Genomic DNA, 16105 nt, shown 5'->3' with positions numbered 1-16105 from the left:
TTCATACTTTACAGATATTTCTTGAGAAATTTGCGAGAGTCGGACTGTCGACCATCTCGAGTACTTTCCATACAAATGCTATGCTAATTTTTAACCAAGTTATGGCCTCGAAAAAGTGTTGCCCATGGGGAATTAATTAGCCTAGGGCCGAAATGGGCAAGCTCACGTTTAGCGATATTCCCCACCATACTCGTACATATAAGAGCCCAAAATTTAAGGTAGACACTGCGACGACAGCGGACCAAGTTGCCAAGTTGTTGACAAAAAATTGAATACAATGCGACTATTGGGTTGTTCAGCGGATGGTCAAGGAACCTGTCGAATATCAATTCCAACAGTGGTACAACTGAGTGTGTGGACAGTAGGTCGAAAAGTTTGAGCAAGTATATAAAACCAAGACTGACAACATCAAAAATTGTGGATATTATTGTTTCGGCTATCGCAGCAGTTTCAAGAACTCTCAATTGTTTCCAATTTTCGAAATAATGAAATTTATTAATATGCGAGCTAACAATTTTATTGGTTTAAACCAAAAGATTAAGTAATGTACTCTTTATTCTAATAATTATGTGAATTTTTTTCCGTTTTAGGTCAACTTTTTCTTTATGGAAAATTGAATTTGTTTGTTCTTATTAATTCTTATTATTAGCGTAATAAAAAAGTATATAATGTATTTAAAACTAATTTATTAATTATAATTAATACTTATAGTATATTTTAAATAATTATTTAAAGTATAGCGAAAACTAATAGTTTTGTTAAAATTTAATTTAAATTTATTCCAGTTTAAATACGACCTAGTATGAAGAGATTATTAATTAATTATAATTATTAAAATTAAATCTAATGATGATATGATACTAAATGTTTTACACAATTTGGCTTTGATTTGCCTATAATGGATTGGGTCACACTTTTGTAGCTTATGAGGTTAACTATATAGTTTACTTTATTGATCCCTGTGATTTAGCCGATCTCATTGGATTGTCAATATTTGCCCACCGTTCGACGGTCAACGCTTGTTCCCCTTTTCAATCAAGTAACTGAAACGAGGACTTGGCTTGATCTTTCAGTTGTTGTCGTTGTTGCTGTTGTTGTTGTTTTGTGCGGCAGCTTCCCTGCACTTTGGCGGAATGTTAAATGCTAAAAATGAACAAATAATGACGAATGCCAACAAAAGCTATAGCCGAGGTTGTTGCTGTTGTCGTTGTTGTTGTTGTTGTTGTTTCTCCTGGTCAGTTGTTCGATTCGAGATTCACTTTGTCGTTTGTCGGAAAGCCGCGCGCGCGATTTTCGTTGGAAATTCGATGCGAGAAAAAACGCGCAAGATTTATGCGCGCGCCATTGCGCATCATAAGCTGTCAAAATGCTTTTTTGGCGATTTATTAGCGCAAATTGAGTTTTAAAAGAAGCTACCTCTTGCGGACTCTGAGCCAAAACTGGTCAATACTCAATGGGCAGCTGCCGATTTGTTGGTTCCTCTCCCACCTCCCCAAATGCGCTATGGTGAGATTTATCGTTGAACCTGGTCAACAACAAGTGTTAAGCTTCTGGTTTGTAGTTGCATGAGTAAGAGTACAACTACGAGTACTCACTGTTGTTGTTGTTGTTGTTGTTGCAGTTGTAGTTGAGCATGCAAAACACACAATCTGTCTGCGTCCATCTTCAGCTGCATCCAACAGCGTTTTTGAATCTCTGACGATTGTCAACGGCCGTTTTGCCATCTGCAATCCTCCAGCCTCCATCCTCTCCATCCTCTGGCCAAATGTAAAATCTTCGACTGTGCACCTTCACTTGGAACTGCTGGTGACTGGGAGAATGGGCCTGTAAACATGTCAACAAATAAATCGTCATGTAAAAATGGCATTTTAAATTGTTTTTGACATTTGTACAGAGGCTGTCAATGAAAATGATATAGCATTATATAGCCTTTGGTATTCACATGTTGACATCAAGTTAGTTATGTGTTGTCCAATTGTGGCTTATTACATGATGGTCATCAAATAATTTAGCTTTCGACTTCGAGTTAGCATGGCAAATACAATAAATATTAATATTTCCGAATCGGAATGTGTTGGAGATATAGTTTTGATTCAATACACAGCAACGACTTCAAACTTGCATAACTTTGTCAAAACTGGATAGATTTTCAAACGGAATGTCATTTTGATCTTGGTTTGGCCTCTTAATTAATATTTGCAATAAAGTTATGTTAATTTAAAAAAATATATTTTTTTTTAGATTTTTGATTTTGATTATATTACCAAAGGGTCCCCCCTTTGGAATTTCGAAAATTCAAAATTTTAAATCTCAAGTTTTCACTTTTAATCAACTCCTTATATCGTAATGAGTATAAAACAACACTTTAAACTTGATTCTGAGACCTTTCATTTTTTTGTAAAAAATCATGGAAAATTGAACAAAAATTTTGACTTGTAAAGTTGCTGAATCCAAGGTTCTACCAACTTCAAACATTCATAGCTTTGGCAAAACTAAACCGATTTTCAAGCGAAAAGCCATTTTGTTCATGGTTTGGCTCCTTAATTAATTCTGTATTAAAATTTAATTAATTTCGTTAAAAACGAATTTCTGTCTTGTTTTTGGATTAATGGAATTGATCGCTGTTAACGCTAGCTCGATTTTTCCTTAATTTCTATTAAAAAAAGCTAAATAATCTGCAGCATCAGCACGGAAAACAGTTTTCTGCAGTCCTTTCCCGCGTCGATAGTCAAAAAATTAAGCATACGCCACATGACCCGGTTTGGTTTGGTTGCCATAACTACTGCCTATACCCTTGACTGAGGTAAAGTGAACTGGCCCACTCATTTATCAAGCTTAAAGGACTTGAATGTAAATGTTTGCCTATGACGCAGTCTCATTATGTGCGAAGTTGCCTTCTTTTTTTGCACACACACGCGAAAGGGAAACCGCAGGACACACACCCTTGCCAAAAAAAAAAGGCAAGTGAAATGAAGGAGAAGAAAAATAAAGTCACATAAAATTAATAAGCAAGCAGGAAAACTGGAAGTTTCATGTGTGCGTTGCTAACATGCTAAGTTATTGCAATATGAATTATGATATTAATTTAAACGTTTGGCCCTGGGCTCCGCTTATTAATGTGACATGTAATGTGCCTGTTATTACCTTAAGATTATGATTACTTACCTTCGTCTCTGGTTTGTTGTCGCCACATATGTAGCAGGAATTGGTAAGGGGGGAAGAAGGACGCTACCTGCTGTGTGGCTTGTGCCTGGGCAATGTGTGGCATTTTCATTTAAATGGGTGCCCCACAAAGTAATTGAAATGTAGCCATGAAGTGGGCCATCTCCACAATTCTCCTTGCTCTCTCCTCTCTCCTCTCGCCTCTCTCTGCACTCTTCACTCTCAGCAGCCAGTTCGCAACTTGTTTGTCTTGGCAACACCTTAAAGAGTTAACCACTGTTGGGACTACTCTGTGGTCTGCACAGCAAGCGGTCTGCAACTTGTTTTTGTTCCTCTTGTTGATGTGGTTGTTGTTGTGGTTGTTGTTTCTTGTGTTGTCAACATAGTCATCATCATCATCATTATCATTATGATCATCATTGTCGCATCAGTTTTCAGCAGTTTGGTTTTTTGCCGCCTCGTGAGTTGATTTTCAAAAGTCGCGCCTAAGTGGCCTCATTTTGACATCTTGCTTAAACTTTGAAGATGGACTGGGACTGGAACTTGGACTGGGACAGGGACTGGGACTGGGACTGGGACTGAGACTCGGACATGGACTGGCCAGCAGCTGAGGCTCCTCCGAAAGTGAGTGATACATGTGGACATTGTCTGCAATAAATACTTAATGCCTACCAAAAATATACACATTAAAAGTCAAAGTCTCGGCCCGGTTGAGGTAGCAGTCACATTGACGTCTTCATCGGGTTGTCTGTCTGTCCGACTGTCTGACGGATTTCATTGCCATTTTTGGTATTTCAATTAAATTTTTTTATGACAACATCAAAACTCTATCATAATTCTAAATGTCGTGACATGAGCTTTGGCTCTTTGTCTTCTCGCTCAGCGCAATGCGAGTCGATTTTATTTTATTTATTATTTCGAAGAATTCTTCAACAGTTTTTGGTGAGAGGGCAGCTAGTTAAATTAAGATAATAGAACTAATTACAAAAGATTTTGACGAATATTCAACTAATATTAAGCTTCTTAGCCCATATTAATATTTCATTTCATTTTCATCTGATTGGGTTTTTTTTTTATCCATGCACCAACTGTAAGATCAACTAAAATTGGTTAAATACGTTTCCCAAATTTTTCTTTTTCTTTTAAAATTTAAAATGAAAAACTACCAAATAACTAAATGGTTCCTATTAAAAAAATGAAATGTTTTTCTTTTATAAGCGACCTATTTTATTTTAGATAAAAAAATGTACTAATAATTTTTAATTCATCAAATGTTTGAATATACAGATGCTTCATTATATAAAATTTTTTAAGTTTAGTTCACTTGAAAACTGCTTGACTCTGAACAATGAATTGAGCAGCCCTCGTTGTATGCTATCTTTTGTTTTTATTATTACCTTGATGCTTTTTGTCAGTAATTGTAATGGCTGAAAGCCTGGCCAACCACTTAAACTCGTAGGTTGTTTGCCTCTGACTCCTCGTACTCCTTGGCATTGTCGTGTCTTGCTCGTTTAATGATGTGTGAGCCTGGAATTTTGCGCGCGGTGCCTGTGAAGTGGTGCCAGAGTCCAGGTCCCGACTCCCGGACTCTCGAGTCCCGAGTCCCGAGTCCCGTTCCCGACTGGCATACCAATTTATAATTTCTTTTAATAAAGTTGACATTCAGCTCTGGCCCAAACAGAAGCCTTCTGGTTCTGCTCTTCTGACTGTTTTTTGTACGTCTGGCCGAGTGGATCATGATCGCAGCTTGATTCGCCACCGTTTTAATAAAGGTGTTGAACTTGTCGCGCCTGGCATTTTGGCACTTTTCCCTCAATGCGTCCTTCGGTTACCACCAGACCAGGTCCCAGCTGGGGGTCGTCTAACATATGTACGCGATGTGGCAGCCACCCTAGGAAACGCCCCAAATGCCTTCCGCTTGCGCCATTTGTTTCATCCGACTCAGCTCGACTCACATATTCACACACGTGTCTACAAATTCCGCAAATATCCGTTATCCGTTTCCTTTATACGAGATTTATACGTTGTGCCTATCAGCATGTGCAAATCTTTAAATTTTAAAAATAAAAAGATTCAAAAGAATTTCACATACACTCCCTTCCAACAGTTGCAGTTTCAGGCTCATCCATTCAAGCGCATCGCTTTGACCATATTAGCACCCAATTCCAAATCCCCAAACCGCCACAGTTCTGTGCGTTTATCTATAGTCCCAAAAAAAAAGTACAAATTGCTTTAAACTAAGGCACTAAGCACTTTTAGCGCCGCACAACTTTGTCAAGCGCACATAACAAAGTGTTATGTGCCTTGTAACTAACACTACGAACGAGATGGAGTACAAGTTCCAGCATGTTTGTGTGTGTGTGTGTGTGTGTGGTCGTAAAAATACCCTTTCAACGCACCGCAACCCCTAACCACATACAAAATATGCACAGTGGAACAGAGCGTCTAGAAATAAGGACGAATATCAAATTTACATAATAATAATAGTGTAAGAGTTAGATATACCATGTATTCGGAACTGAGGAATACGTGTTTACTTAGCAATTAAATAATGTTAATATAATTTAATCATTTTTAATACATTTTTCGTTTTTTTTTTCTATTACAACTACAAAGCAACCGAAAACCAACCAAAATCGTCTTTTAATTTTCTGGAACACACCTGTATATATCTTTATAATAATTTTTTATCGTATAAAACAAGAGGTGATTTTCCTTTTATTTGCCTCTCATAACGCTCATTTTTGGGTTAGATCTTTTTTTTTTAGTGTCAAGAAGAAAGTATAGACAAAATGGATCCAGAACCGAGTTGAGCTGTCGATAACTCATGAAAATCAATTTAAGCGTGCTTGATTATAAAAAAAATCTATGTTAATCAAGCTTTAGATTTTTGAATGTATTTTTACATCACAAATTTGGTTTATCCTAAAGTAAATTCTAGGATGTTTTAATGCTGAATACAAGAATTTTTATTTGAACTATATTTAGCTTAGAGTACAAATAATCTAGACGTTTCAATATGCTTAGAACCACAGTGCGGTACCACTGTCAGCATCACTGCCGTGTTTTCTCGCTTTGAGCGGAGGAATACAGTTGTGGGGTAGTGTAAAAAAGTACATTTTTCAAATGTTAGATTTTTCGTAGCATGCTTAGCGGGGCGAGTGAAAGTCGTTGTCGAGTGTGGAGTGGGGAGAAATGGAACTTGGGTCTTGGACTTGGGTGTGGATATCATTGTAGCTCTCTCTGCGCTGTGTTGATTTTTATAGTTTTGTCTAGGACAAACAGTTGCAGATACTAAACCCTCAGTTGTTGCGGTCGTTTTGTTTTCTGGACCATTTGCGTTTTGCTTATGTCTTGCATGTGTGTGTGTGAGTGTGTGAGTATGTGTTGTGTTAGCGTTTGCATCAAGTTGTAAATTTGGCGATTAGCACCCCTTTGTGAGTTGGTTTTGTCGGGCAATCTAACAGCCAAATGTTTGGTTAGATGCGCGCCTGCTGATAAGCTTGCTTGAAATTAGCATAGGCCGACGATTGGGTCTGGAACATAAACAGGCACAGAAACAGGAGCTGACTGTGGATCTGGACCTGGCCAGAAAGCAGGCAATGGACAGCAAGCGGACACTCAAAGCAAAGCAACAAACGGCGATGATCTTGTCGCTGCTGCTGCAACTTCTGCAACTTCTGCTGTTGCTGCTGTTGCTGCTTTATGAATAAAACATTTTGGCTGGGTGAACGTGGCCAACAGTAGCAGCCGCCTTGGCATCGCAATTGAATCGAACTGCGAACTACGGCTGCAACTGCCACTGCCACTGTTACAAGCAGTTGCTACAAATGTTTTACAAGCTTTTCAGCGCTTCGTTGTGGCTCTTATTGTTGTTGTTGTTTGCAGTTGTGGGCCATTGTTGTTGGTGTTGGAGCGGCAGTTCCCGGAAACAATTCAGTTTAAAAAAAAAAAAACAAAACAAAAACAGTTCAGCTCTCTGTTTGTTGTGCTCGCAGTCGGCAACATTATGAACATGGCCAATAAATCGTGCATCGTTCGAATGCTCGAAATGTTGCATGTTTGATTTCTGCGCCACTTGCATTTACTTTATGATATTATAACCCGGACAACGTTTGACATTTTGCGCTCTTTATTTATGATAACAGCCCTCCAGTTTCCACACAGTCAACAGACAACAGACAACGGACAACTCGCAGTTTGTCAGCATTTTGTCGCCAACTTTCGTTGTGAGTTTTTATTTTTCTTCCTTTGCTCGACCCAAAGCTGCAGGCGTACACTTAAAGTTATCAATTTTTGCAAGTGAAAAGTCGTCGCACGACAGGAAATGAGTTTTAAATATTCGTATACCCTGTCAAGTCATAAATATGGAGTATGTTGTACTATTAAGACTGTTGAAATACTAAGGTATTAAATGGGAAATAAATATAATGATAGTAAAATTTTATTAAAAGGAATATTATATAAATAATAGTTGAAAATGTTTATAGTTAAAAATAACTAATAAATTAAAAAAATTTATAATATTTAAGTAATAGTAATAAGAAATAAAAATAAATAAATAATAATAATAAAGTACAGATTACAGATTTTAAAATCTGTGATGTGGAAAAGGTTTTTTTTTCCGAATCTGTCAACTTTCACATTCTTTCTTCAAAGTTGCAACATTTTGGGCCTGCGGGCCTCGTGTGGTAGACTCTGTGGGCGTGGATGCATTGAGGCATGTCTTTAATCGTCGTAAATTTGATATACTTAATGTCGGCAACATGCAGCAATCCCAGAGCTGCAAATTGGTTTATCTGTGGAAGCGGCAAGAGCTTAAGTGTGACAGTGTAACACTTGCCCGCAAGCAATAAAAATATTTTTATAAGTATATTACATTTTTATGATATTTTTTCTAGTTGCGTGTTTGCCGGGCGAACCCGTTAAATGAGCCGCGAAAATAGTTTCCGTATCTTCGTCTGTGGAAATTGCATGTTTATGTTGTTGTACCAAAAAAATGTGGGCTTTTTTTTTTTAGCTCTTAACATTTTTAGATAAAATTTGAAAGTGTTTTCTTTGAGTATTTTTATTATGTTACAAGTAAATAAGAGGGTTGTTAGTTAGATCAACGGTTTGGGCATTATCAATACTAAACTGATTAAAGGTACTTCGAATAGCTTAAGGAAAATCTCAGAGATCCTCCACCGTCCTCTTATCTGATGCAATTTTTTTTAGGGTTTAATTAAAACCTGTGTCAAACCGAACATTTTCTTAAATTTTTTAGACTTGTAGCCTTGTTTATTAATATCCCACAAATTTCTAGAAATTAACCAACAATTCATGTTGTAAAAGGCTTACGAGGGCTGACTAAATTCTTGTCCTAACATAAGCTAAGCCACGGTTAAGCTATGCTAACAAGTCTAAAGATACTGAGAATATAAATTTAAGAGAATACTTAAGTGTAGCAGAGTAAGAATATTAAATTTTAATATATTTGAGTACAAAAAAAAATGTAAGTAAGATAAAAAAAATTAATTACATCGCTGGTACCTGTTACCTCACACACATTTTCAATTTAATTAAAACCTTGGCATTCAACCAAATAGAACGGTTTGCAAATTAATTGCAATCACTACAACAACATTGACAAATAATACAAACAAGGGAGCGACTGCATATTTGATAAACCATAGACCGATTCATTGGACGTATTGGGAGTATGTATGCGAATTCAATCAAGCGTATTTTGCCCAGTTCAGAGAATTCCATACATTGAATTTTAGTCCGTTTGATTAGCCGTCTCCGGTTGCGAACTTCCGCCAGAAAATGAGAATGTTTATTAAAAGTGTTAGCTTTTACATAAATTTCAGATACAGCAGCAGGAGCAGCTGTTGGCTGAGTGGCCACACCCAATGCGACGCCATATGGCGGTGGACCCGCCCCCTTTGCGTCTTATATACAGCGTGAGCATACTAGTGTCGTCTCGCTCTCGCTGCCTGCCCATTGGATGCGTCAGCTCAGCCGGTTTATGCCCGTCTCATAAACAGTTGGCCAATGCCAAGGAACATTCACCTCCAGTGCCAGCTGCGGCGTTATATATGTCATTTGTGTGTGTGTGTGTGTTTGTAGGAGCAGCAACTGTTGTTATATATGTATGTAACATAAGGTTTAGTATATATACGTATAACGGGGGACTACTGGGGGCTGCGGGTTGGGTGGTCTGCGCAAGTGTACCACTTGACAGGCAGCTCCAGTTCGCTGCGATGCTCAGCAGTTGTCTAAATGTTGGTGCCCAGATGCTGTAAAGTGGGTGGCAGAGAGTTGAAGGAGGGAGGGGAAGCATTCAAAGGCTGCCAAAAGAAGCTACATCAACTGCTGACTGCCAACTGCATTGATTTTTATACCCTGTTAACACAAGTCCAAAATAGGCTCGTTTCGTTAAACCACACTTCAATCGTTCGAATAATCGTTTATAAAAAATACAACAAATGTACCAAAAGAAATGTTTATGAAAAATTGGAATAGACGTTTAATTTCAGTCTGATATAATAGCTAAGTGCTTGAAAATCGATTTTTTTGTAGTTCTCATAAAAATAAATATTAAATTGTCTATTTGATTTTTAGAGTAGTTAAATTGTAAAATATAGAGGGTTTGGAACATTTTTAGCAAACTTTTGCTCAGATCGTTAATAGTTTTAACAAATTTATGATTCTTTAAAGTTTTTGAAAGATGTCAAGGGGAAGTATGGATAAAAAATGGAAAAAAGAATTAAGTTTCTTAATTTTGACGCAGAATAAAAATAGAGGCCATTCCACAAGGCAAAGTTGTGATAGTTTGAATTTTTTGAATAAAGCGCTAAGGGAAAAGTATGGAAGAAATTGAATATTTCAATTTTAATGCACAATCATATTAGAGTTCAGGTGTAAATTTTTCAGGAGCAACAACAATTATTCATGTTTAAATAGTTGGAAATGACTTCCTCAAAAATCGAGTTTTCGATGAATTTTCACAGCAACATAGATAAATAAAATACAGTAGGGCGTGTTTTTTTTTTTGAAAAATATACATATATATTTTTTTAGTTTGTCCATGCTGTTCCATTTCGTAGATATATAGATGATATTGTTACGGTTACGAAGGCTTATAACAATTTTGTGTTTTAGTTCCAGTTATGTTTACCGGAAGCACCCTAAAGCTAAAAATCATTTTCGTTTGATTGGGAATTTTGCCTATGTACAAAAAAAACCACTTTCGGCTCTTATGCATATGTTGTGTTATGTTGCTGGGTGTGTCTGTGTGTGTCCACTTGTGTATGTGTTCCGAATTGAAAAGTGACAAAGTAAATAAAAGATTTTACAAAGAAAATCAAGCTAAAAAGCCTAAAAAACATTGTTGAAATAACACCTAAGAGCTAATAATGCGCAACGCTTTGAAACCATTTTATGTTGTTGTCCATCGAGATCTCTTCAGTTATGGCTAGTGATTGCGCAGGGCCTCGTTAATGACCCGCAGTATGTCAATCTGTAGATCCGTAAAGGCTACTGGCTCCAAATGTGCGTTGCGAATCTTCATGGCTACGGCTTTAAAAAAGGCGCCGATCTCATCCTCCTCCGCAGCAGCGGAACAGACGGCTGCCATGGGAAAGGCGACCTGACTAGGAGTTGATGGCGTGGTGGCCGCATTTTGAAATCGTGTGCTTGTCGATGTGGGCGTATGCACCTCCAGCTTTTGGGAATAGTCACTTCCAGTTTGGAGCTGTTGTTGAAGTTGCTGAGCCTCCATGTTGCTACCAGTTTTATTTAACTGCTCCGGTTTGGAGAGCGTATTGCTGACGCTTTGTACGGCCATGTAGACCTGATCCTCATCATTTTCATAGCTGACAATATGCTGTTGTTGTGTTGGTTGCTCTTGTGTTGCCGTAACTTCCATGTCCTCGTCCTCGTCTTCCTCCTCCTCCTCATCATCGTGTGTCACATCGCCGTTTATATAGTTTTCAATATCCATTTCATCATAGCTTGCCACACAGAGCTCACTGGGCTGCTGTACCTCCTGTTGCTGCTGCTGCATCGATATGGACAGCTCTGCCTTGTGTGGACCTGTCAGCGGCGGAAGTGTTGGCATATTCAGTTGGGAGGAGCTACTGGGCGAAGCCTCCAAAGTGTTTGACTGTGGCTCTGCGTGTCGTAAGGGGGATTGAGCCATGTGCTCCTCCAGTTCGGTCACTGGATCGTGCTTGGGCAGTAGCAAATTTAGCGCATCACCATCACTGAAAAACCAAAAGAGATACATACAATAAATTTAACATAAATAGATTGTAAGCTTCTCCGACTTACAGTGATTTTTGCTGTATATACTTTTGCAGAAAACCCAGGGAATCGTAGTGTTTCCAGCGTGATATGGCGTCCATATGGGGCTGCGTTTTCAGACGTTTGTACTCGCGTGCATATTGATCTCGAAGTGCCTTCCACTTCTGCCGACATTGCTTAACTGTCAAAGGGAAATAATTGGTAATGATCAATTATCTTGATGTCATTATAGATGCTTACCCGGCTTTTTAAGCTTACGCGCTATTTCATCCCACACTTCGAGCTTCAGTTTGACATTGCGATAGTTTTGATTACTATAGTTGTAGATCATGTCTTCCTGCTGTATCAGTGTAATTAGTTCTTTTTCAAAGTAGCTCTCCATGTTGAGAAATGTGTGTATGGGATCATCGTCCTCCTCATCGGCATTGGATTGATGATGATTGTGCGTCGACGATTGATTGACAGCGTTGGCAGCATTTACACAATCTACAAGCTCGTTGTACAGCGTATCGCCTGCAGTTGTGTTGTTCGTCTCGCAAGTAACAGTTATGGATGTGGCAGAACTAACGCCATTCCCATTGGTATCGGTCAAATAGTTCCAGTTGGTGTCCTGCTGTGAATGTGACTGTGGATGTTGCTGCTGTTGTATAATCTGGCCAGCTAAAAAGGCGCTCATCAATCCACGATTTGAGTCCGTTTTCTTGTCAGCGGCACCTGCAGTTACGGTTGCTGTTGTCGCCGTTGTTGTTGTTGGCACAAAACTGCAATTCTCGAGCAGCGAAGCGCTGCTTTCCTCGATTTTAATGTTGGCAAATTTGCTTGGCTCAGCGGACAGATTTAAATTTTGGCTGCTGCTGTTGCTGTTGCTAAAGGAGTTGTTGTTGTTGCTGTTGTTGATGTTATTGTTGTTGCTGCTGACTGTGTTGGCTGTGATCACATTTGGCAGCGACACTGCAGTCATAATGGCATTGCCGTTCTGCGCACCTCGTGAACGATAGCTGTAAATCAATAGGGTTTATCAGAATATAGTCTCCCAGAACAATTTGTGTTGTGCTTATACTCACTTGCGTGCCAGCGCATACGGACGCAGAAAGTCCAGTTCCTTGAAGTATTTCCACTTGACGTTGCCTTTGGTATTTGCTTTGGCGCGTTTTAGTTCTCGGCAATATTGGTCCCTCATTGCCTTCCACTTGGCCTTGCACTGCGCGTCTATTGATTAGCAGGAATGAATAAATATTTAAGATTGCTTATCACTTAAAATGGAGTCATCACAATCTTACCAGTCCAGCCCACATGGACGCCGATTTCGCTCCATTTTTCATCTTTGCTTTTGGTGCTCCTGTAAAGCTGATGCTTGGGATTGTAGAGCGCCTGCTCCTGGGAGACTAACGATATTAAGATCAGCTCCTTGGGTATATTCACCACACTCTCGCAGAGGCTATCCATGCTGCTGAGATTCAGGAGCTGGGCCGAACTATTCACCAGTGCTTCTGTGTGTTGTGGTTTCTCCTTTAGAATATGGCCCACTTCGTCAGCTTTGGTCATCACCGTGTCCATAAGGCTGTGGTGACTTACAAATGGAAGCGAAACGCGCTTTATGTTGACAAGGCTATCAGATTGTTGTTGTTGCTGCTGGTGTTCCTGCAATTGCGCCACTCCGCTGGCACATGGCAGCGTTTCCATAATACACTTTGATATCACTACCTATGCTTCTGGCTCATTTTGGCGGATGTGCTCTGCTAATTGTTAAAAAATAAAACCAAATTCTTCTGGCCAAGTTCTTCTGATGACCAAAACAGCTGATTTAATGGCACGCGTAGCAGCTGTCGCTCACAAGGCTGCCACCCAGCAAAATTCTCCTATCTGGCAGGTCGTACCATTTTAGTTAAATTCCAAACATTTTTTTTTGAATTTTTCTTAATTAAGTATGGAATTATTTAATATTTTTGCAGGATTTTTTTTACGGCTTCTTTTTTTTTTTTAATTTTTTAGAATTAAAATTGTAACTTCTCTTCCCTTGGGGTGACAAACTTCAAACCTTTATTTATATGTTAACCTTTATCTAATTTCAAATGTTAAATGTTTATCAAAATCATAATTTATTGCAAAGTTTTTGCATTTTATAATTTGCGTTAACTAAAATATTTATTCAGCTACGTTATCATTTTTTGTTGCGATACATAACTTATCGATATATCGATAGTTCATACGATATTCAGTTCTGTTAAACATCTGTTAACATTGAGGAGCAATTCTGTTGCACGAGCAATCCTTCGCACTATTTAAAATTTTAAATTGTGAAAACTAAAGTTATTTAAAATATCCATTAAGCAATTATGTCGCGGGATGAACGACAACGGCGTCAAAATATCATAAATTTCCTCAGACGACGTCCTAGTTCCGGACTTTCAAAACTGCAGAAAAATAAATAATATATAACGCAAATGGAGTAACGCAAAATTGCGCTAGCTAGTTAAATACGCATGCGCATGCTTATGAATAAATTTGAAATTATAGCGCGCAAGTTTTGGACATTGCTACAAATTTTTGTTTTGCCTTTAGCTTAACAACTAATCCAATTAGTTAATTGCATTACCGTCTCAGACATTGCAACTAAATCATCATAACAGAGTAATTTAAACATTTATTTAGTTTGTGTTGTGACGGGTTCTTGGTTGGACGGTTGATAAATATTGTTGTGAAAAATAATAATAAAAAACAATTGAAGAAATTAAAAATTTTAATGCTCAATCATGCCCAAAATTGACCCAGAAACACAAAAGCTCTACGATGAAATCAATGGCATGATACAAAAGTTCAAGGTTAAATTTTGATAATTTTGGATACGATCTACAATTATTGTAATTGAAATTCTAAATTCTTAGGAGGATCAAAAGTCGAAGGCAGATTGCACGCTTGCTGAGAAATGCGGAGATATGAGCGATGTGTCCAAGATCCGTTTCTCGTCCAAGAAGGTCTTGAAGGGTCACATTAACAAGGTCAACTCGGTGCACTTTGCTGGCGATTCGCGTCATTGCGTCACTGGCTCTCTGGATGGTAAACTAATCATTTGGGATACTTGGACGGCCAACAAAGTGCAGATTATACCACTTCGCTCTGCATGGGTGATGACTGTGGCCTTTTCCCCATCGGGCAACTTTGTTGCCTGCGGTGGAATGGATAACCAATGTACCGTCTACGATGTAAACAATCGGGATGCCTCCGGAGTGGCCAAGATGGTGCGTGAGCTAATTGGATACGAGGGCTTTCTAAGCTCATGTCGTTTTCTCGACGATGGCCATTTAATTACCGGCTCCGGTGATATGAAAATGTAAGTTTCAATCTCTAATGATTCTCCACACTTTTGATCTTATATGATCGAATCTCAGCTGCCATTGGGACTTGGAGAAGGGCGTCAAAACAATGGACTTTAATGGTCATGCTGGCGATATTGCTGGATTATCAATGTCGCCCGATATGAACACCTACATAACCGGCTCTGTGGATAAAACTGCCAAGTTGTGGGATGTTCGTGAACAGGGACACAAGCAAATGTTTTTTGGTCACGATATGGACGTGTCCTCAGTTTGCGTAAGTTACACATAATTGAACTTAACCTAACTAATCTAATTGATTCCTCACTTGGTTCGTTTTCAGTATCATCCAAGTGGTTTTGGTTTCGCCTCCTGCTCGGAGGATCAGACGGCTCGTATGTACGATTTACGTGCAGACCAACAAATTGCACTTTATGAGCCGCCCCAAAAGAACACGGGCTTCACTTCGTGTGGTGTGTATTTCATTGTTTTCTCTTTTCGCATTTCGCTCTCCCCTATTTCCTATTCTTTATTTGCTGAATTTGTTTTTGTTCTACGTATGCTTTAGCTTTCATTTTCTTCAGCTTGCTGAGCTTTGCCTTGACTATTGACAATTCTTAATCTGATTTTGTGCCCATTAGCTTTATCGACTAGCGGACGCTACATAATGTGCGCCGGCATTGAGGGAAATGTGCACTCTTGGGACGCCGTGAAGCAACGGCATACGGGTAGGCTGAGTTTACGGATCTGGACTTAAACGTTCACTTGAGTTTTATTGATTTATTTCCCATAATCTTAGGCACACTATCTGGGCATGAGAATCGCATAACGTGCATCAGCCTTTGCCCCAATGGCATGTGTCTAGCCTCAACCAGTTGGGATCAACAAGTGCGTCTGTGGCTCTAATCGAACTACGCTCTTCACTCCACACTTGATTCAATATATAGCTTACTTAATAATATTACTAAAAAAAAAACAACGTTGTAGCCTATTACTTGGGAATAAAGTCCATGAAATTCAATAGATTGACGACTTGTCAAGCAACCAAAAGTTTTCTTGATATCGAAAATAACGTAATTTAAAATATTATGCGAATAGTGACCATAGAATATCGCTTATTAAAATCAAAAGATTTAATTTACAGAATATATAGAATGTCTTTAAACAAATAACTAAAGGACTCTTCGTATTACATATTCAAATGTATACTGCTACATATTAAGAATTTTCTATAAGCCAATTTACTTTAAATAGTGTGATACTAAAATTAGTTCTTTTTACGAATTCCTTTCATGGCAGTTACCTGCTACAAAAATTTAATACCAAAGAAATATCTATTA

General features: G+C 38.5%; 2 protein-coding genes across 2 annotated transcripts; one reads left to right on the top strand and one right to left on the bottom strand.

Annotated features, from left to right (window-relative positions):
• Positions 1–10194: 10194 nt before the first annotated feature.
• Positions 10195–13279, bottom strand: LOC117788451 (bromodomain-containing protein DDB_G0280777). Its single transcript, XM_034627228.1, has 5 exons — positions 12732–13279; positions 12516–12660; positions 11692–12449; positions 11479–11632; positions 10195–11411 (listed from the first exon to the last, which is right to left on the bottom strand). Exons 1-5 carry the CDS (start codon positions 13132–13134, stop codon positions 10622–10624), a joined length of 2250 nt encoding a protein of 749 aa, XP_034483119.1. The 5' UTR covers positions 13135–13279; the 3' UTR covers positions 10195–10621.
• Positions 13280–14104: 825 nt separating this feature from the next.
• Positions 14105–15809, top strand: LOC117786761 (guanine nucleotide-binding protein subunit beta-2). The gene is made up of 6 exons (XM_034625127.1): positions 14105–14273; positions 14337–14782; positions 14841–15042; positions 15109–15238; positions 15407–15493; positions 15565–15809. Exons 1-6 carry the CDS (start codon positions 14205–14207, stop codon positions 15669–15671), a joined length of 1041 nt encoding a protein of 346 aa, XP_034481018.1. The 5' UTR covers positions 14105–14204; the 3' UTR covers positions 15672–15809.
• Positions 15810–16105: the final 296 nt, after the last annotated feature.

Source organism: Drosophila innubila (genome assembly GCF_004354385.1).
Source record: "Drosophila innubila isolate TH190305 chromosome 3L unlocalized genomic scaffold, UK_Dinn_1.0 0_D_3L, whole genome shotgun sequence".
NCBI classification, from domain to species: Eukaryota; Metazoa; Arthropoda; class Insecta; order Diptera; family Drosophilidae; genus Drosophila; species Drosophila innubila.
This window is presented reverse-complemented; position numbering and strand designations above follow the sequence as displayed.